This window comes from Pipistrellus kuhlii, unplaced genomic scaffold (genome assembly GCF_014108245.1).
Source record: "Pipistrellus kuhlii isolate mPipKuh1 unplaced genomic scaffold, mPipKuh1.p scaffold_m20_p_11, whole genome shotgun sequence".
Classification (NCBI taxonomy): domain Eukaryota; kingdom Metazoa; phylum Chordata; class Mammalia; order Chiroptera; family Vespertilionidae; genus Pipistrellus; species Pipistrellus kuhlii.
Window position 1 is genome coordinate 32,822,404 of NW_023425416.1, and position 22,335 is coordinate 32,844,738.

General features: G+C 40.1%; 1 protein-coding gene across 7 annotated transcripts in view; it reads right to left on the reverse strand.

Annotated features, from left to right (window-relative positions):
- Positions 1–1,424: 1,424 nt before the first annotated feature.
- SATB1 (SATB homeobox 1) overlaps positions 1,425–22,335 on the reverse strand; it is a 100,190-nt gene continuing 79,279 nt past the window's right edge. For 6 of the 7 annotated variants that reach the window (XM_036431576.2, XM_036431577.2, XM_036431580.2 and 3 more), the window contains 3 exons: positions 4,980–5,183; positions 4,287–4,382; positions 1,425–2,376 (listed from right to left, as the gene is read on the reverse strand). In XM_036431576.2, coding sequence (XP_036287469.1) covers positions 1,873–2,376; positions 4,287–4,382; positions 4,980–5,183 — 804 coding nt within the window. In that variant the 3' untranslated portion in view covers positions 1,425–1,872. The remainder of the gene's footprint in view (positions 2,377–4,286; positions 4,383–4,979; positions 5,184–22,335) is intronic. The other variant, XM_036431578.2, reaches the window with a different exon arrangement.

Below are 22,335 nucleotides of genomic sequence, written 5' to 3' on the forward strand. Positions count from 1 at the left end.
TAGAAAAAGAAAAAAAAAAAATGGCAACACTGGCCTCCGACTTTCCCATGACCATCAGCACACCCTAATTTTGTATCTTGAAAATTGTGTTTAAATTCCAGGTGTGTATTTCATATTTTCTTCATGAACAGAGTTCAACTTATATTCCATTTATACCTTTTAAAAATACATTGCTTATTAAGGAATATTTATACAAAAAGTCCCTTTCTCCTTACTTATTTTGTTATTTATGGCCTTTAAAAATATGCATTCATTAGCTTAAAAAAAGCCTTGCCATAAGTGAAGTGCTGTGGCATAAATGCAGATGAAAACACACTCTCTAAGCACATAACTGCTAGGGGCTGGATTAATGTTTTTTTTGTTTTGTTTTGCCAGCGAGTCTTTAGACTATCCTGCTCTGTTTATTAAGCAAAATGTTAACCCCAAACAGGTTATGATCTTCATAGTTAAACTTTAAAAAGGAGCATGTGTTTGTGATTTAAATTTACAGTGTTCCGAGTGACTTTTAAGATTCAGTAAAATATCATCAAGAAAGTATGAACATGCACCTACCCGAGAGGACCACCTTTGACTCTGGGAAGTTACTCCACATAAGCAGACAAACCCTACCATGTCATACCATACAAACAATTTTAATTGTGTAGTTACAGTCAATAACCACTCCTATTCAGAATATTTCTGCATAAAGAAAATTGTGATACACGTATAAAAACAGCCAGCTGTAACAAAATAGCTGGTGTTTTCATAGCCATAAACTCATAAAAAATGAAATACACCTTTATACAGAAATTTTATACAGATGTAGCTTTAAAATTGATTGTAAACCAAAGGAAGACACATTGCAAACATCAATTATTTTCACATTAATTGCATAATTTTCTAAGGTAATCTATTAGTTTTATTTACCTAAGCTTATTTGCATGATAGTAAAAATTGCATACAACAATAAGAGTGAAGCTTATAGTATGAATTGCTTGGATAACATAGAGCACTTTTTATAGGCAACTGTGTAAAGCACATTTTCTCTATTTAAAACTTTTAAGACACTTTGTTTTACTGCCCATCAAAATACATTTATAAATAGAAAAAGAATCAGTATGGTAACAAGAGAAGCAATATTACATTTAACGGAAACTTCCAAAAAATTAATTACAACATGATGCTGCAGGATCTACAAATAAATAATGAGGACTAAATTGTGTTTCACATTTTCTTTTCATTTAAAAAAAATATGTAACAATGAGAATGAAAAAAAAATTACAGTGAACTTTTTATTTCCAAAATAAAAACAAGTTTGAATTACGGCAGTGCCATATAATACAAGGCATTTGTTGGCATATGTCATCTTTAAACTGCATTCCACAGTCTATAGTTCTTTTGTAACATACAATAGAGTAACAAACTCTTTTTTTTTCTTTTCTCTCTCTTTTAAAATAAGGGGCGAGTTTCCAAAGATCAGTGTGTGGAGTGTTACAGAAATAACGCAAGGAAGGAAATCATAATCACAGAAGTTATAATGCTTGTTTGAGGCTCCAGAATAATAATCATAATAATTTTTTTTTTTTGAAAAAAAAATCACTGGTATCATGCTGACGGGGTGGGGGGTACACACCTCGGTGCATCTCGAGAACACAAATTTGAACTTTTCATACCAAACAATCCTCAATGCTTCACCTGGGGCTGCCGAGCAGTTTGCAAAACAGAGGAAAACGTGTTAGTGCAGTCTGTCTGATCCCTTCTCCACTTTGTGCAAGTTTCTGAAGATTCATTGGCCAAACCACGAGGGTTTTCTGGGCGCATGACAGGTGGACTTTTCACTGTGTTGAGTCAGTACCAGTGGGGTTGCCGAGGGAAAGCAATAATTTGCGCATCTCAGTCTTTCAAGTCGGCGTGAAGGTCCGTGCTCCCCTCCGCCGCCAGCTCGTCCTCCAGCTTCACCGCGAACAGGGTGCTGGCGTTCTTGTCCTGCGCGCCGCCGCCCTCCTCCAGATCCTTCAGCAGCTCCTCCTCCTTGTACTCGGCCACGTCCACCTCGAGGCCCGCGTTGTCCTTCAGCTTGCCGTGGTGCTTGAGATAGTACCGCTGGTTCTGGAAGAACTTGGTGATGGTGAACTGGGGCAGGTCCAGCTGCGCGGACAGAGTCTGGATGGCCTCCTCGTCCGGGTACAGGCCCACGTCCTGGATGAAGCTCTGCAGGATGCCCAGCGCCTCCACTGAGATCTTGGTGCGCGGCCGCGGCTTCTGGCGGGCGTCGTCCTCGGCCTCGGCCGGGGCGGCCACGGGGGGCTGCCGCGGGGGGAGCCGGGGCCCGGCCGGCGGCTGCGCCTGCGGCTGCGGGGGCGGCGGCGCGGGCTGCGGGGGCTGCGGCTGCGGCTGCTGCGGGGGAGGAACAGGCGGAGGTCAGACTGCGGAGCGCATGGCTGGGGGATGATGCGGAGTCTGGCTTCTGGGATGGGGACAAAGGCTCAGGCCCAAAGGCAGGCCAGCGCAATGATCCACAGCATGCAGAAAAATACCAAAAGGATAGTGACTAGGAAGGAAGGACTGGGGTTTCGGGGAGCAGCTGGAACTACGGAGCGCATGGCTGGGGGATGATCCCGCATCTGGCTTCTGGGATGGGGACAAAGGCTCAAACCAAAGGCAGGCCAGCTCAATGACCCTCAGTATTCGGTAAAATACCAAAAGGATAGTGACTAGGAAGGAAGGACTGGGGTTTCGGGGAGCAGCTGGAACTGCGGAGCGCATGGCTGGGGGATGATGCGGAGTCTGGCTTCTTGATAGGGACAAGGGCTCAGGCCCAGAGTCAGGCCAGTGAAATGACCCACAGCATGCAGACAAATATCAAAAGGATAGTGACTAGGAAGGAAGGACTGGGGTTTGGGGATGCTACTGGGCCTCCTTCTCATAGGTCACCCGAGCCTCCCTAACCCTGATTTTCGGTCTGGCTCACAGACGTGAAAACTCAGCGCTCTGAAAATGTGAGCCAGAAACGTTACCAGCAGTTTGCACATCAAGCAAAGCAAGTTATGATGTAAATAATTAAGAAAGATTCCAAAGGAAGATGGAGAAGGGTTTCGAAGGCATTTTAGAGGGGGGGGCACAGAGCCATGAAAGCAATGTGTTTTGCCCTATGGCTTCGGGCAGGTATAACAGGGAGCAAGGTTTGAAAGTTGTATTTACATTTGCAACCAACACGGCTGGTCCTCCCCTCTTCCTCAGCTTTCTCTCTTAGGAGTCCAAATGGTTTTTGAGATGGTCACAAAAACCAGTTTGTGAAACTCCTACCAGATAGTCCTGATGTCATACACAGTGTCTTACCAAATGGTACTAGGCTGACACTGCACGTTTTTTTTCTTACTGATAAAGGTCCAATCTGCTATTAGCAAGCTGTTTTGTCCATAGTGAACTTCGATGTGATTAGGGTTGAATTTCCGTATACACGGACACTTTTACATGATTAGTGCCTGTATGTGTGCTGTGATATGTGTATGTAACTGAACTGGCTACCATAACTCCTATCAGCAAAGCAAATCAACCCGAGCGAGCAGCAAAATATCAGAACATTCATACAATGCCTACCCAGTTCCTTTTATCCCCTAAGAAGCAATTTTTTTAAACACGATGTACATTTTCAAACAAGTCCTACTTTTATTACTTAGTGCATATCTTCCTCTCTTTTTTGTTTTCCCTAAACAGTTTTTCAGGCTTTCGGGGTTATTTTAGTGCTTGATATCCAAAGGGATTCTCTTTTTCAATTTATCTTGAATACATACTCAAGGATATTTTTTCCCCCTAGTGGATGGATAACCCTGTTATTGTTTTTAGCTACCTATGTATTTTCCCCCCAGTCACACTCAGAAATAATGCAGGTGGTTCGCCAAAGAGAGTAGCATTTTAAGACTCTGGAAGGCGGTGGCATTTTTCCTGAAAGGGGAAAGCCAAAAACAGTTCCCCTTCGATTTAACAAAAATAAGTTATACAGCTTAAGTTCTATGTCAACATCCTTCCTAGGCAACTGAGGCCCTAAGAGCACCTAGGAAATACCTGGCCCCAGAGATGTCCAACCTAAATTCTCGGGGGAGTTTCCCTTGGTCTGGTGAATGGAGACAAGTCCCCTGACATGACAGCTCAGTGCAAGGCTGAGGCTGTGGGCACAGCGGTCTCAGCCTACCGCCCTGGCCAGTGTCCCCTTAAAAGTGTGACCGTCCTGACCAAGGGTGCAGGTCTGTGAGCCACCCCCTGCCTGTGCCCGCCTCTCTCTGGCAAAGGGGCCGGTGCCCGCATACCTGGGGGGCAGCCCTGGGCCATGGCGCAGGGGTCAGCAGGCCTGGCAAGAAAACGCCTCTAAGCTCTCCTTTGCCACGGGTGCTGGGAGAGGGGCTCTGAAGGAAAGACACAGATGTGACTCACCCTTGACCCGTGTTCTAGGAGGGTGTGGGGGGACAGCTGCAAGGGGGCGGGAGGGCCAAGGAGCAGGGGGCAGGATTCCATGTAGGCTTCCCTCCCCACCTCCTCTCGGACAGAAATCATGGTACAAAACGGTGATTCTACGAAACGTCTCTGCAGAAAACAGCAGCACTTCCTGTCCTTGGGTGCAGTTTAGGTATTAGTTGTTTTAAAAGGTGGTATGTGTTTTAAATTCTGAGTTTTAAAAAAATAATTGAAGAAGCACATAGTCATAGAACAACCCAATTCTAACAGAGACTCACTTGCCAAACAAGAAGTGTAAAAAGGGGGTTCCTGCCACTCTGGGGCTGGGGAGTGAAGGGAGAGGAACATGAAACACATGTTGGAAGAAGTGTTAATTTTCCTCTCATCCCCCTGAGCAAGGCGGCAGCCTGTCTCTCTCCCCCCTCCCCCCCCCCCCCCCTCAAAAGTCCATGTGTAGGCTGCTGGGAAGGAGGGAAACGCTAATTTCCCTGCTAAGTTGAAAGCCCTGTTTGCTTAGTGCGATATTGAATTGGCCAAGGTACACGAACCTGGATCTGGTCGGCGGGGACGTGGATGATGTGGGGTGGCCTGTCGCCATGGTGATGCACCGCGTTGCTCTCCTGCTCATAGATGGCATCGCGCTCCGGCTGAGGGAGGCTGAGGAACCTCCGGATCATGGAGAGGTTCTCCCACAGGGTCCTGTTTTCTGGAGAAGGGTCTTCTTTCCAGCGCAACAGCTCACACAACCACCCCTTAGAGACAAGGGAATAATAGGTCAGCTCATGCAGGGGACAGGCTGACAATTTCCATTAGGAGCGTAAAATGGAAAGACCCTGTGAAGTTAATGTTTTTCATAAGCTCAAAATACTCCAATCTGCTTTAAACAATTTTGCTAGACCTCTGAGAAGAGCTGTGGTTGTCAGAAAGACAGGCTCTGTTTCCAATAAACATTCAGACTCGCATCTTAAAAGAGGGTAATGTTTTTCAGACTCCAAGGGCAAGACAGTTACCCTTCGGGGATCTGTGATACGTGGAACAGGAGTCTTGCCCAATTTTTTTGTCTCTTGAGTGGCCACCTGAGGTTCTGCGGGTATTTAAGGAGAGCTAGGACAGACGTTTAGAATACGGACTGAAAAAGGATTTCCTAAGTTTGGGATATGTGCAATAGAAAGGACATTAGGCATGGATATTTGTGTGTATGAAAGAGAGGAGGGATATGTGTGCAGCTGTGTAGAATTTTGTCCACCATAGAAAGCAGAATGACTAGATGGGCATTAGAAGAAATCTCAAGGAAGAACTTTCCAGAGGGAGAACTTGGAGTCCTGCTCTTCTGCCCGTTGCCGTATATACTTGTGATTTGTCAGGTGACCATTTTAACAGATTTCCTGGGCAAAGAGTGAAATACCAGATTATCAAGAACCCAGTGGTCTAATGCAGTGCATTGTCCAACCTTTTCTAATCACCATCTCAGACCTCCTTTATCTTGGCTGCCATGATGGATATTAAGGAATGGGGTATCCCTCCCAGACCCCCTTCACCAGCCAAGGCCACCACACGCAGTTGCTGTGCTGCCTGCTTAGAGCCACACTGTTTTGCGGAGAAAGGTCTTGGAGGCATCTCACCTAGAGATGCCTGGACAGTCACTCCACTTCCCTCCTGGTCCCCTCGCCCAGGGTGGCCATGCCTGGCCAACCCAGTGGTTCAAAGTCTCTGTACCTTCCATGTACTGCTGTTTTTACAGAGGAATTTATTCTCTGGAGATGACCTTGTCTCCCCTTTACCTGGGACCCCTCTTCCCATATCCTCTTTTCTCCTTCCAAGTCCCTCACCAAACCACGGGCACCTGACTCCCCATCTCAGGTTCTGCTTTAGGGAACAAGGCCTAAGATACAGGGGCTAATACTTAAAATTTTTTAACTAAATTAGTTGGATGTGAATGGATCAAGTACATTTTCTTTATTATCTGATTTTTAGAACGAGCTAAGGCAAAGGTATTTTTGTCTTTTGTTTTTTTTGTGTGTTTTTTTTGTGTGTTTTTTTTTTGTGTGTGTGTTTAATGTTACCTTTGGAGTGAGAATTGTATGGTTTTTTTTCCTCCCTTTCTTCTCAGCCTGAACCACTAGAGAGAAAATTCCCTTTCCAATTGCAGTATACAGGGGGAAGAGGCAAGGCACACTCTCCCCAAAATGGCCTAGTAGTAGAGAGAACTGAGGCATTAGTTTCCCAAGGCCCATCTCCTAACCAGCCAAGGGTGACTGCTGCTCACCACCCAGGAGACCTACCAATTTTTCCGAGAGCTTTGATTCTCTACTCAACAGGTCTTTTAATTAAACAAATATGTACATGGGGACGGTCATGCACTCATTCAATGCCACCGAACGCATAATAATTCAAGGCTAAAAGAGCAGGCAGTAAACTGAAGATGCGCCTAAGAGAATATTAGCTAAATAAAAAATAAAAAAAAGAATGCTGATTACAGTGTCATTGAACACGCTTCTCCTAATCTTGGCAACCCTATGTTTATTTCCAGAATAATATGACATGTCATATTTTAGCTCTATTTATGTTTGTACTTTATTGCCTGGGAAACTATATTCCAGTATTTGAAATATTTGAGACCCTGAAGATGATTAGATAGCAAATATTAGCTAGGAAGCGCTTAATAGAGTAAGCCATGAAAATACTTTCTATTTTCTAAGCTATTTCTTTACACTTTACCTCTAAGTTTTGATGCTGTGATGGTTTTAGATATATCTTCCCATAAGTCTGAATATTAACTACTAGAGGCCCGGTGCATGAAATTCATGCACAGGTAGGATCCCTAGCAGCTGCCGGTCAGGGCCTCCCTCCCTTCCCCTGGCTGGTCGGCCCCCTGGTCAAACTACAGGAAAAAATTTGGTCAAGGGGACAATTTGCATACTATGCTTTTATTATATAGGATTTACTTTCCTTCTCCTTCTCCTGTCTCAATTCTTCAGCTATGGCATTTGACTCCCCTAACCCTATTCCTAAACACCACAAATACTATAATTTTACTTATTTTTCAAGATCATAAAAATGCTTTTTTTCCTTTTTTAACTTACTAGTAGCTAGTCTTACATTATTGCAGTAAGTGCTCAACATTGAGATTCTAAGAATTAAAAACACACACACACACTAATGCTTACAACTAAAAATTGCTAAAAGTTAAATTAAGAACGATTCATGTAAGAAAAGCTTCTTGGAGAGAGCCAAAAACTCCAATAATTTTCAAATCCTTTAGAAACTTTTTCATGCCGAGATCAGTTAGCACTTGGATATATATGAAAAAAAAAACATGTGGATCACAGATGTTCTCTGGAAAAGAAAATCATTAGTTCTTTTAAAATGGCTAATAATGATAGCTAATTCCTAAACAATCACATTCACGCTGGTTCCACAAATATTTCAGAAAAAGGGCCCCGACTCATTCAACAAATATTTGCTCATATTGTCACTTGTGTGTCTCTATACTTATGAGATAGATCCTTATTTTTATTAATTGCCTATGACTAACATAACATTTCCAGTAGTTTGCTATTAACCTCTGCCCTTAAATAATACTTCTAATTCCTTATCTAAGAATAATTTGATGAATTATAAGTTTGAAGCATGCCTCTGCTAGTCTTTCAAGAAACACGGTCACTTAAAGAGACTGAAATCAGATGCTTCTTAGGAAAATATTTAACGGTACAGCTGGGAAGTGTTAGCTCTACAAGGATATTCCAACAAAACAAAAAGGGGTTTCTTTCCTTGATGTGCGTATCTCTTAAAAAGTAATGGAAAACAGATATTCTGACACACTAGTTCTCCGTCAGCAGAGAAAATAATTTGGCTCATCCCCAATTCACACTGGCAAAATAAGATGAATTTTTTTCTAACGCTATTTCAATGCCTTGGAATATTCTGACCACCTCAGATTCTATGGATTGAGATTCTATTAACGATGACAGTAATCTAATCTAATCTTTTGCAGGAAGTGGCTAAAAGAAGCCAAATGCTTTCTAACCTTTTTTCTAGATCGCTTTTCCGTAAGTGATATTGTTAGAGCATATAAATTGGGGAAGAAAACGAACATGTCAGAATATTGGTAATATTCAGCAAATAAAAAAAATAATGATTCCCCTAAGTACTGCATAGGTTTTAAAATGATAAATATGTAGATTTTCTTGGTAGAGGAGTGATGAGGAATGAAATGCAGCGATAGGTTGCAAAATGTGAACATAATTACATTTTTTTAAGAGAGGTCTCTGAGACTTAAAATATTGTAAGACCACAGGCTGGGGTAGGAAACTACTCTCAGAATTAAACTCAATGACAAAATTAAACTCAAAGAGTGGCAAAGAGAGAAGACGAAAGGCCTTCAAATAATTATACTAATCCATTCTCAGGAAACCAAAATGGCACAAGGAACAACCTAAACTTTAAATGTAGTAAATTTGCCAAGCAACATCACACTGCATATAAAGAGGGCAAAATATAAACAGTGGCCACATGTAAGTAAATTAGTAAAACTTTCAGGATGTTACTACTTTTCAAACTGACAAAGTTTAATTTGACACCTTCTGTTCTAAACCCTTTGTTTCTATTCAAAATCACGCCTTGAGCTGTTGCTATCAATCACAGAGCTCCCTCTATTACTTAAAAAAAAAACACCAAAACTGGCATGGACCCTGAATAAGCTGAAAATGCCATGCAGATGAATTCTGAGATAATATGTTCAAACCTGTTATATACAACACAAATCCTGTAAAGTTATGTATTGTAAACCTACATTTATTGAGAACTAAAAGTCTTAAATCCATCTGCCACAAAGGAAATACTGTTATGTACTTTATAGTAACCAAGAACCATCTGTAAATGTCTAGCCACCGTAAGCAAGAAACTGGTGCAAAGGATGCTAATGCTAAGATTGCAGGAAATAGCATTCTTTTGACTGAATTGGTTAGGGGCCTATTAAAGAAATCTGAAATCGGGGGCAGGGGAGGAGGGGGGAGGGGAAGGAGAGAGAAAATGCAGAGTGACTGCCAAACCAGTACTGACAAAAAGCAAAACAAACTCAATGACAACACAATGGCAATTTATTATGGCCCATGAAACACACGACTGTATGCTCATTTTAAAGGAAAAATTAGCAGTTCTAAGCTCAATATTCTAATGATGTGCTTTACTGACAGAATCTTGTTGTGCCACATTTAAATAAAAATCCTGGCACCTTCCTCTCTCAGCTGCTAATTTCCACCCAAACTCAACCCCTGATTTCCACTCTCGTCAGAACAGTTAATTCAAGTCAATTCACTTCTTACATTTTAACGGGTAATGGGTGCATGATGATGTTCATGTTGTAAGGAGAGGAACCTCATTTCAGGAATGAATTTATTGTACCTATAGGGTCTCACACATAAACAGAGAAACCTTTCAAGGCCTGGCCTGTGATAAAGCTGGGAGCATGCAACACAGTTAGTTTTCCAAAGGAAAACAGACTTCCCGTATTCTCTGAGGAAAAAAGTCCTATGTATATATGCTCATTCTATACATATGCATTTTGAAGCCAAGAGCTTTAACAAGAGAAAGAAAATGACAAATAATTCTTGCTACAACTAAAAAGGAAAATACATTTTTAAAAACAGAATGGTAATTTGAGTTCTAAAAAGCAAAACATTTTATAGTCTGTATTTACCCCCCCCCCCCAACCTCCCATCTTTTATGTGTTATTTGCAGAGTTATTTCGTTGCAATCTCTTGGGCTCATCACATAACAATATATGATATGAAAAGAAATCAATCTAAATAGGGAGGTATTTGATACAAACATTTTAGTGGAAAGCATGAATTACATTTTAGCAAGTAGTAGGAACAAGGATTAAGTACATAATCCATTAAACAGTACTTCTAGCATACCTCCCCCCCCCCAAAAAAAAAAAAAAAAAAAAAAAAAAAAACACCCAGCATTGTAGACGAAACTACACAGGCATTTTGAATGAGTACATTCTGAACAATAACTAACTATAAAGCTAGCAAATTATCATTCAGCAAATAGTGTTCCACTTTTAAAAGAACTTGTGTCACTTATGCTAATGAAGACAGTTTTTAATCTGCCCACAAACATGCTAATAGAGGGCAATTTAAAAAAAGTTTTTTTTAATTTACAAAGCTGTCTGCACTCAAGGGTAATTTCATATCAATGTTCTATAAGTGAGGGGCGGGGTGGTCTGGGTTTTAATAGTCAAGTTACTGATTCTTTCACCTTTAGAATAAAGGTTTAAAGACACCACAAAAGATGCCAAAGGGACCAATGATGTTTAAGCCACCCCTTTAACATTCCAGAAGAATTCCATTTTCACACTTTCTACGCTTTACACATACTCTGCCTCAAATATAGCATTAAAATATGCCACTTCTTCAGGGGCTCCGACACAGACACACCGAGGCTTAATGGAAGTCCAACCCCACTTCCAGGCCCAGAGGCTTTACACACCAACCTGAACCTGTTTTTGGAGAACAATCCTCACACTTTGAACAGCGAGAAACAAAACAGTGGCAAAGCAATACTGGAAGCATTTTAAATTATTTACTAGGTTAAAAGGGTGAAATGATACTTTAAATACATCAAATTTCATCATCTAGGCCATTTTTTGGTGGCAAAGTGGTATTGATCTTTCCAAATGCTTAAAATTAACTATTTTCCAGAAGGTCGTTATTTGATTAAAGGCATTAAAGTTGAGGGCAAGAAGCGAGGCACTTTTTCTTCTTCCCCATTCAAATCATCATGTAATTTAATAAAAGCCATCCCATCACGTCCCGTAATAAAAACGCTTCCCTTAAGATATTGTTCTTTACCTAACACGTTAACCTTTAAGTGCTATGAGGTTCTTTAGAAGAAAAACCTTTGCAGAAGCAGATCATTCTGTAACATAATGAGAGGCCAACCCATTAACATTAATAGAGATACATGTTCTCCTCTATGGAATTAGCAGGAAATACATTAATCTTTCTCCCCAGCTTAATAACTCTACACTGTGTACAGCGAAGAGAATTTCAGCAGGTCTGCAAGCAACTTTTTCCTGCTTTGTTAACACTGGTCTTATTACAGAAATCCTGGGAAATAAATTTGAACAGAGAAGTACCAGTAAGTGCATTTCCCATTCTGAAAGTAGCACATTAACATCCCCATTATTCAAAGATGGGTTTTAAAAAGAAATGTATTTAAAGAGAGAGTATATATATACATACACATACACACACACACACACACACACACACACACAGATAGGATTCCTAGAGAAAGCACATATATATTACATATATGTGTGTGTGTGTGTGTGTGTGTGTGTGTATGTATATATATATATATAAAATCAAATATATTTATTTCCAAAGTATGGTTTCTAATACTTATATTTGCTATAAAGAAAGAAAACCATGTACTCTTAAATTATTACTATTTTTAAACTTCTAAACTCTCTCCAGACTCCACAGTTTATGTAAGGGATTCTACATCTTAGCCAAAAATCTGTGGGTTTCATATTGTGGTAATCAGAGGACCTACAACAGCTCTCTATACATTCCTCATTTGAGTGAAGTTTTGCCATTTTGTCTTTGAAAGGTTAAACAACGTATCTACCAGAGTTTCTGGAGGTTTGTTATTATAAAAAAACAAAAAATAAAACAACACGTTTATACATCTGGGTGAAAGCTCCCTTTAAAATGTAGCAAATTTAGAAGGAATATTCAGAATCATTAGCAAATCATATTTGTTTTTCGATTTTGCTTAAAATTTAAGCCAAAATAAGAAAATCATTCATCTGCCATGTTTTTTTTGTTGTTGTAGTTTTTTCTTTTCTACCTTCTTATAGCCGCTGACTTTGGGGCACACATAAATATGGAGGCTTTTTTTTCCCTTTTGCTATAAACTGTTTGGGCCATAGCAAGATTATCAGATGACAATCTGGTCAAGAGTAGATAAAAATGGTTCTTGCTTAAAACATTTTTCAGGCGAGGAGAATCTCATGTTTAAAGAATATTTTCACAAGGGAGAATCTGAGAAGTTAAAGGCATGGCATTCTCAACAACCTATTTAACTAGCAAGAAAATAATCTCTTAATCTGACTGAAATAGAGAACTCCCTCCCCCCCCCCCCCCCCAAAAAAAAAAGCCTTACATTTTTAGTATATGTGCTGCCGAAGCGAGCACAAAAGCCTTACATTTTTAAAATATTCAACTTGGGAAATAATTTAAAAGTTTATTTTTTTCATATACTTCAAGCCTAGTTTCGAGATGGTTTATTCAAAGCTTAGCCAAAACTGATTCTGGCTTACATGTTTAACTTGAATATAGTTTCTGCAAATGAACTGCTTGAGCTTTTTTCCTCTCAATCTGAGATGTATTTTTGACATTCCATAAATTTCAGTGATAGGATTCCATTATTTCACATTTATATCCTGGGCCTTAAAAAATCTTTTTATTCTCTCTTGTTCTTCAAAGCTGGTGTCATTAGAAACATCAATACTCCCAAGGTTCATGCTATACTTTCATCCGCTTTGGCCTCTACTTCTATCATAATCGTATGTTCCTTTCCACCCTGCTCACCCGTCTTGTCTGTGCTTGGGTACCTCTCCCTTGAATGATGCTCTTAGGCACCACAGATAAACATAAAATTACTTCCCATGGATAATTCTTTTGATTTCTGAACAAGAAACGTTTAAGTAATCATTCCTTTTCCTCCCTTAAATGTAGAGGGGAATACACTAATGACTGAAGCTTTGATGAAGAACAAGAGAACAAGTGTTATTGTATAGAGCTGCGATTCCTAGAGAAAGCACATAAATGATGTCTGACTTAGTCTCTGGAACTTCCTGATGGGACAGACACAGGTTAAATTCAGCAATTTTAGATTCCTTTTAGCCTTCTTTGAGGTGCCCTTGGAAAAGAATGCTAGGATGAAAATCACCAGCTCTGGTCTTCTCTCAAACTGCTGCTCTGAAAGTCCCCCTATAGAGAGAACGTTCACAGTCCCTAGAGCTGCACCCAAGTTCCCCCCAATCATACTCATGGTCTGATTCACTGGCCTATTTCTTGGCTGGTGCCCAACACCTCCCCACAGTCTATTTTCTTCAACCGAAAAGCCATTTCTCCTTTTTTTTTTTTTTTTTTTAAATATATTTTATTGATTTTTCACAGAGAGGAAGAGACAGGGATAGAGAGCTAGAAACATCAATGAGAGAGAATCATTGATCAGCTGCCTCTTGCACACCTCCTACCGAGGATGTGCCCGCAACCAAGGTACATGCCCTTGCCCGGAATCGAACCCTGGACCCTTCAGTCCGCAAGCCAATGCTCTATCCACTGAGCCAAACCAGTCCCGCCCCCCCGCCTTTTTTTCTTTTCTGCCCATCCAAACACCACCTTCTCCTTCAATCACCTCAGCATAGCATATATGTTTGTGCACTTGAGTACATTCCTTTCTGAGCTTTAGATCCTCCTCTACACAGGGCAGGTGACAACAGTATTAATCTCACTGTCAATCTCAAGATTGTGGCTAGTACAAATGAAACAATACATTCAGACCAGGGTCTTGTTGTGACATATACAACAAGGGTTGATGAGCTTAATGGAAAGAACTTGTCTTAAATGGCTCACAGTGTATTTGGGAAGACCTGGCTTTAGTTTTTGCCCACTGAATATGACGTTCTCTGTAGGTTTGTTATTTGTGGCCTTTATCTTGTTGAGATGTGCTCCCTCTATTCCCACTTTGCTAGAGTTTTTATCAAAAATGGGTGTTGGATTTTGTCGAATGCTTTTTGTCTGTTGATATGACTTTGTGATTTTTATCTTTCAGTTTGTTTATGTGATATACCACATTTATTGATTTGCTATTATTTTGTTGAGGACTTTAGCATCTATGTTCATCAGAGATATTAGCCTGTAATTCTTTGTAGTGTCTTTTTATCTGGCTTTGGAATTAGGATAATGCTGGTCTCATAAAAAATAGCTTGGGGGGTGTTCCTCCTTCTTGGATTTTTTGGAATAGTTTGAGGATATATCAATAGGTGTTAGTTGTTCTTTGAATGTTTGGTAAAACTCCTCTGTGAAGCCATCTGGATCAGGCCTTTTATTTGCTGGAAGTTTTTTTTTATTATTGCTTCTATTTCATCAGTTGTTATTAGCCTATTCAGGTTTTCTGATTCAGTTTTGGGAGATTCTATTTTTGGGGAAGATCTAACATTAAAAAAATACCTATTTAGTGCAAGACAGTATGTGATAATGATGGGCAGACCCACTTGGAGGAGAGGAGAGACATGCTGGGGTGGACAAGGAAGTCCTTACTGGCTCAGCTTTGAAGAAAGGACAATGCTTGGAGTGGGAAGGATAGTGACAAAAGGAGTGAGGTGAATTAGCATTTGTTAGGAAAAATACATAGACTAGCTGGTTTTGAATTGACTATGCCTACAACTCTTTTGCTATTGCTCTTTACCTTACTTTCCTGAGAAGACGGCTTAATTACTGCAACCTCTACTCTATATGCTACATGTCTCAGATCTATTTGTGAAGAAAGCCTGGGTATTAATTTGAATTTGTATTCTACTACTGACTAGCCCCCTGAACTGTGGTCAAATTATTCAAGTTCTCTAGACCTCAATTTCCTTCTCTATATAATGGGGACAATTTCACCACCAGTCACACAAGATTGTGGGAATTAAGATAATTCATGCAAAGGGCTTGGCACACATTGATGAATGTCAGCTACTATTATTTCTACTATTTTTGTCATTATCAAAAAGATAATCCAAAGGAATTGGAATACCTATGAAGTTAGTAAGAATAATTCAATTACCACATCCCAACCTGAACCCAGTATTTTCCTCCCACAAACTAGTTTCTCCTCCTGTGTAGTTTAACTCAATTAACAGTATCACCACCCACCCAGTCACCTATGCTGAAAGGCTATTATTTGACGTATAAATTGGTATAATCTTTCTGAAGGGCACTGAGAAATGTCTGGCAAGCACCTTTAAAACACAAATGCCTTTTTTTGACCCAATAATTCAACTTCTGAGAACTTATCCTAAAGAAATGACCATTAAAATGACCATTAAAGATGTATACAAATTATTAAACTATAATGATACTCACATTAGCATTATTTGTATAGCAAAAGTTAAATATAATTTAAATACACCTCAATAGAGAATTCAAAGGTATGTATATCATATAAATTAACAAATATAAGGCAACATATTATATGCATATACCACGTATATATATAATTTAGCCTACTGAACTTTCTGATAGCTAAATATATTGGTTTAATTAAGCTTACTTGATCCCCTTAGCCATCTCTGAGAAGTGTATGTTTATACAGAAAGAACATTGATCAGGCTCTCTCTCAGTATTGGGATTTGGGATATTTTTATATTCTTCTTTATGCTTGACATTTTTTACTTTTTTCTATAGTGACCATGCACTGGTTTTTAATTAAAAAAAAAAAAAAATAGGAAACCACCCTGGCCAGTGTAGATCAGTTGGTTGAAGTGTTGTCCTACCCCCAGAAAGGCCACAGGTTCGATTCCCGGTCAGGGCACATACCTAGGTTGAGGGTTTGGTCTTCAGTTGTCGCATGTATGAGAGGTGACCAATGGATGCTTCTCTTTAAAAATCACTCAACATAGCCTCAGGTGAGAATTAAAAAATAGCAAACAGTTTCAATTAAAAATCTGATTTTAAAGGAACAACGATAAATTCCTGTTAATTCCACTCCTTGAGAACCTCTCCTGCATGTGTTCCTTCTTTTCCATCCCTACTGCTCTGGTCCAGGCCCTGGGCATTTCTTCAACGAACTAATTAATGCTGATGGGTTTTTCAGTTCAGTCCACCCCCATGCGTGTTATCTGAGTCACAGCTACTGCAGGCAGACGCCAACACAAACAGCCCTTTGAGTGGCCCACTTTTCTTCACCCGAGGCTCACACTCTCATGAGTGAGTGTTAAAACTGTAGCGAAAGATGTAAGGATGACAAAATCTGGGCCATCTAATGACAACAAACTACTCCTCTGTAATTCCTGAGGGTTTCATGGGTGGTAGCAAAGTCCAACAACTCCTATCCATAATGCTGGTGTGGCATGTTGAAGAACTAAGATTCAAACTGAGCTCAGCTTACTAGGTCTAAGGAGGCAGGGAAGCACTATTAAAGCTTCTGTCAAAGGCAAATATATTGAACTATTTAAAGGAGAGGCTTAGCCCTGGTTAGTGTTTCTAAATGGTTAGAGCATGCCAGAACACTGAAGGGTTGCAGGTTCGATTCCCAGTCAAGGGCATGTACCTGGGTTGCTGTCTCAACTCCCTTTCCTTTCCCACATCGGGGCACATGCTAGAGGCAACCAATCTTTGTGTCTCTCTCACACTTTCTCTCCTCCACGCCCCGCCCCCCCTTCCACTCTCTGAAAAAAAAAAAATCTATGGAAAAAATATCCTCTGATGAGAATTAAACATTTTAAAAAAGCATAATGAAAAACTTCACTTTTTCCAAAGCCCTCAACCCAAATAAAGATGTGCTCTTATACTGTAACTTTAGGAAGCAAATTTCTTACCATGCTATATCCTAAAAGTCACTATTAAAATTTTGCATTATTTTTCTATTCAAAATTATAAGCTCACTATGAAAAAAAGATCAATATCCATATATGCCTAGTGCAAAAAGCAAAGAAAAATGTGAACTTAAATCATAACCTAAAAATTGTTAATTTTTTATCAGATACAGTAGTTAGCTTACAAAAATGACTGCATGTTATTTTAAACAAGTATGTCTGCCACTGCATACTGACTTATATAAAACTTTTCAACAATGCAGACATTTCCTAAAATAAACTATACTCCCCATAATGTATATTTAGGATCTTGAAATTAAAAGTTTAAATCTTCCTTCCCGTGATATTCTAGCATAACAACAAAAATGCTTAAAACCAGGAGTTAAGGGACTCGTATCGGAAAGGAACAATCAAGAGAGGGTGGGCATTCATTATGAGCTCTCAAATCACTTAGGATTTTGCTAATAAAAACACCTATTTTGTGGTCAAAACCCACATCATCTTATCCATTATGCAAACCTACTAATCAGAGCTTGGCGTAATGAGGGGCTCAAATCTTGTGATTTACAAGGAGGCATTAAAAAAAAGAAAGCATACATAGTTCTAGAAATATCACGGGGGCCCCAGTGGCAATGGTCAGGTGATAATTTTATCAGTGAAAGGAGATGAGGGAAGCTGGGGTGCTCTGCACAGGCCACCTCAGGTGCTCCTGCGCCCTCCCTGGGGAAAGCAGGCTCAGGGAGGGCGACAGGAGTGGAGTCTGGCCAGACTCTTTTTAAGCTCAGAGGCCCTACCCCGCTCACCTGGACTCCCTCAGGGATGCGCTGGCCTCTGTGAGGGCAAAATTGGGGGACAGACATAATAGGGAATCATTTCACTTACTGTCCTGCCAGGTAAGAACAGCTTCAACTTCAGATGTAAGGTGATAGTAAGGGTGTCTTTCAAGGGGCAAACAGTTCTAGCCTGAGGGCAAAGGAGCTCCTTGGTAAAGTGCTGCACCATTTGTGGCATCGGAACACTGGAAAGGCTGCCCATAAGGTTGGCTCTTGTCGTCATTGTTACTGCGATGTTGGTAACCCCTGCTTCTATGGGAGTGAAGGGCACTTGAGAAATAAGCATACTAAAAGGTAATGCGTAACAAAAAAATGTTGCCCAGGTGAAATCAAGAATTCCTCAGCTACTGCCTTTTAAAAATGTGTTTTTTCCTACACAAACTTTATTTAATCATTGATCTCACTTCTTTTGTGTCATGAACCCTCTGGCAACCCCAGGGATGATGCCTCTACTGAAAAATGTTTTTATGTGCCTGAAATAAAATACGTAATATAAAAAAAACAATTATGAAATAGTTATCAGAAATTCCTGACATAGTAATAATGTGCTTCTTTATTAACTCACTAAATAAGATCTAGGGACAAATCTAATAACTAAACTATTACAATTTTATAGTGATGAGCCTAAATAATATTTTGAAGTACTGTAATAACTTAATATGATATGAAAATACTTGTGATTTTTATTGGTGATAAATTCATAGGTATTGCTAATACTACTGTGATTTGCTGCTTATATTGATAATTAAATAAAATGTCAAATTTTAGTTATGCCTTAATGAAAAAAAATTTTTTTTTCTATCCAAGTTCATGAACATCTTGGGGAAAGGTAGAACACAGGTTAAGAATTTATTAATAGGGTGCCTCCCTCCACATGATGTGTGTGTACATATATGCACATTTTTCTGGAACTATCTTATATAAGTTCCTAGTGGTCAGCAAACTCATTAGTTAACAGAGCCAAATATCAACAGTACACGACTGAAATTTGAGAGCCAAAGTTTTTAAACTTCTTCTAACACCATTTCTTCAAAACAGACTCACGCAGACCGTGGTATTTTGTGGAAGAGTCATGCTCAAGGGCCAAAGAGTTACATGTGGCTCTTGAGCCTCAGTTTGCCGATCACAGATCTAGAAGATTTCCTTACTAATAGGGCTTTTACTAATAGGGCTTTTTTTCCCCCTTCTTTGCCATGAAAGGACCATTCCTCTTAGAGACCTTTAGTGTTGGCAGAAAATACTTAAATCACCAGTCTGATGGTTCTCAGAGTGTGTGGAGGAGCCCCAGGGTCCAGTCAGGGGTGTTTCAGCTGTGCCTTGGTTTGTGTTGATGAGAATGGCCCACCCTAACCCAACCTCAAGTCAGTCAATCTGGGGGACGATTTATATATTTCAGTTCTGGATGAGATTTCATTCATAAAACAATAGTTTCCTAACTTACTAACATTTTTTGGCTGCCAATCACACTAACACATAGGCACACCTCACTGTTTGTTTTTTTTTCTGGTTCTGTAACAAACTCACAGAAGGGTTTACAATCTCTGAGTAAAGCCTCGATATTCTAACTTAGCTTCAAACCATCCACATGAATAAGATTAGCCGAGTGTCCTCTGAGAAACGTCTGTCTGCCAGGAGAGGAGCACTAACAAGTTTTGCCACAGACACCTGGATTCTCAAATAGAAGGGAGAGAGGCAGCTGGGCAGGTAGAGGAAGGAAGGAAGGAGTGGGGGCCTGAGGTGCTATTGGGGTGTGGGGAGGGGCAGCTAATGCAAATGCCAGGAAGCCAGCGGTAATCAAATAAAGATCCTGCCCTCACCACCACTTTTCAAAGAGTGGGTGGTTATGAAGTATTTGCCTTGAAGATTTGAGGGCAGAAGGAGGCTAGTCAAATAGAGGATTAGAGTGAGCAGAAAGATGATAAATTGGGGTGGAGTGAGGTGGGGAAATCTGTAGAAAATAACTGAGCACATAACGATTTCAAAAGTTCATATTATATGTAGGTCGGTGTTAATTTTTTCCAGAAATACAAATAGAAATTAGACTTGATGGATAAGGTTTTAGTTCTTATGGTTATCTAGGGTCCAACTTATTTAGTCTCTTTAATGAAAATACTAAAATAAAATTATTACCCATTAGGTTATTACCCTTCCCCCAATCTCCAAACATACAAGCAAAAATTGCAAGCCAGAAAGAAATAAGGCAATTTAGACAGTAATAGCTTGGCATGGACTGAGCTGGGTTTCCTAATGGCATTTGTCTATTGGCGAATGTATATTTTATTTACAGCCTTCACTTCCTTGACCTTATTGAAAGTAATTTCTTTTTTACCTAATCTGCATTTCATTTAAACCACCACATACTCCATCAATGAACCAGCTAAGTAGCACCCATGACAACTAGCACTTCTGTCGGTTCCATAAGTAAAATGGGTAAACATTTAAAGGAGACATTTGGGGATAGGTACCCCTCAGCAGTTATTAAATGCTACAGGTACCAATTTACAAATTTGCAAATATGAGCATCAAGATATTCCCTCCAATCACTCCCTGCTCTTTTTCCTTGTTTACTCCCTATTTCACAAATCTCTTCCAAACCTGTGATTTCTGATGGACTGCATATAATTTTCCCTCTATATTGTGCCGTCTTCCCAGCAAAACTTACATCAATTAAAGAGAGAAGTTATCGGTAGATTTTCAGGCATCAATTAAATATATATTTAAGGAGGAAACTCTTCAGCAAACTTCAAGTCATCTCATGTTGGCAACCACTAACCCACCTCATACTAAGCCAAGTCCATTCCCCAAACAATCTGAGCTCATCCCTCCACACTGTGCTGACTCTGCTAGGTCCCTGGTAAGGAGAGGGAGACCTTCCAGTTTTCTAATAGCAGCACTCAGATTATATCAATCTTGAGCACATAGCACACTGGATTCCAAACTATCGATTTTCCTCACTCTATGGCACTCATAAGTAATTCCTGTTGGCCACAAACCCCCAAACTGAGCCCTTCCATTATTCAAAAGCTTACCTCCTCTGATTCATTCTCAGACTAACACACCTGGTGGTCAGCAGTACCTTCAATCAAAATAGCATCCTCTTACCCTCCTGTGCACTTGTTCGTTTGCAACAAACTCACAAAACCTGGAACTGCAAGGGCATTAGACATAATCTGACCCAACCTATTTTATCCTAAGCGAAGTTCAAAGCTGGAAAGGTTAAGCAACTTGCCTGGGGCTACCCAACGGGCAGCAGTGGTGTGGGGCTCCCACTATTTACAATCCTCCATGCTTTCTCTGAAAGATGAATCTGATGGACAAGATATTACATAAACCATCTGTTAGTCTACAAATTTCCCCTATTTCTAACTGACGCAAATAATCGGGAACCACACCCTCTCATTTCTTTCAGCTCAGAATGAAAGCGTGAACTTCGCTGCAAACAATACTGATGACCTCAACAGTGATCATGAAAATTGCAGGCAATGCATCCAAGAGGAAACAGCGAACAGTATTCAATGGAGCCAGTTCTCCTTCCTGCACATTCTCATGAGGATTTGAGAGCACTGAAGAAGAGCAACTGCAGAATGGCGGACGGAGGTGGGCAGGATAAAGTTTGTTAACTATACTTCTGCTGCATCTTCAACTGTGACTTGCTAACAGATGCATGCAAACTGTCCTTTTACTAAATGGGGACCAAGCAGGGTCCCTAAATAAAATTAAAAGGTTTTTCTTGACAATGGGGTTATTGTAGTTTCATTAAATCCAATGAAAAGACATGCTCTTCCCTCATACCTACCAGAAATACTGGATATTCTCAAACTCCACCTATACCAGAGTGTTCTTAAACAACAACTCTTTGTTTGCACTCTTTCCCGTTCCTATTTGTGTCAACAGGTGTGCTAGGCACCAAGAAATCCTAACACACAACTCAAGTTTGCAAACATGGAAAACAGGATGATTTTACAGATTGTTAATGAAAATTTTTACTCAAAAGGAACAATGCAAGGTTCCTGTAAGGGGTGTAGTTCTACCAGCGATTGTAAAATGGGATTCGATTTGCATGCTGGCTTAGCTCTAACCTATCTTGAAATAGCTGTGCAAAAAATGACAGGGTTATTAAAGCAAGGGCCGTAGCAATGAAATCATAAGCTTTGTTTTTTAACATGTAACTGTATATCAAACCTCTTTGGAAACCTAAAATGCAAGTGATGACAGCAGCGGTGGGCTGGCCTCAGTAGTTAGCAGTGGGTGCCTTCACCTCTGTGTTAGACAGGATTCTGAGGCATTATCTCCACTCAACAGGAAATAGTGTTGTGACAGAGCCACGATGTGGGGATTGAAACAAACCTTCCACAAGAACTGCACCTTGCAAAATGGCTATGAAGCTAAACTGAGACCTTGTGAAGAAACTGACCTAACGACTTCATATTAACCGTGTGAATGGCTTAGCAGCTGAGATGGAAGAAGTTC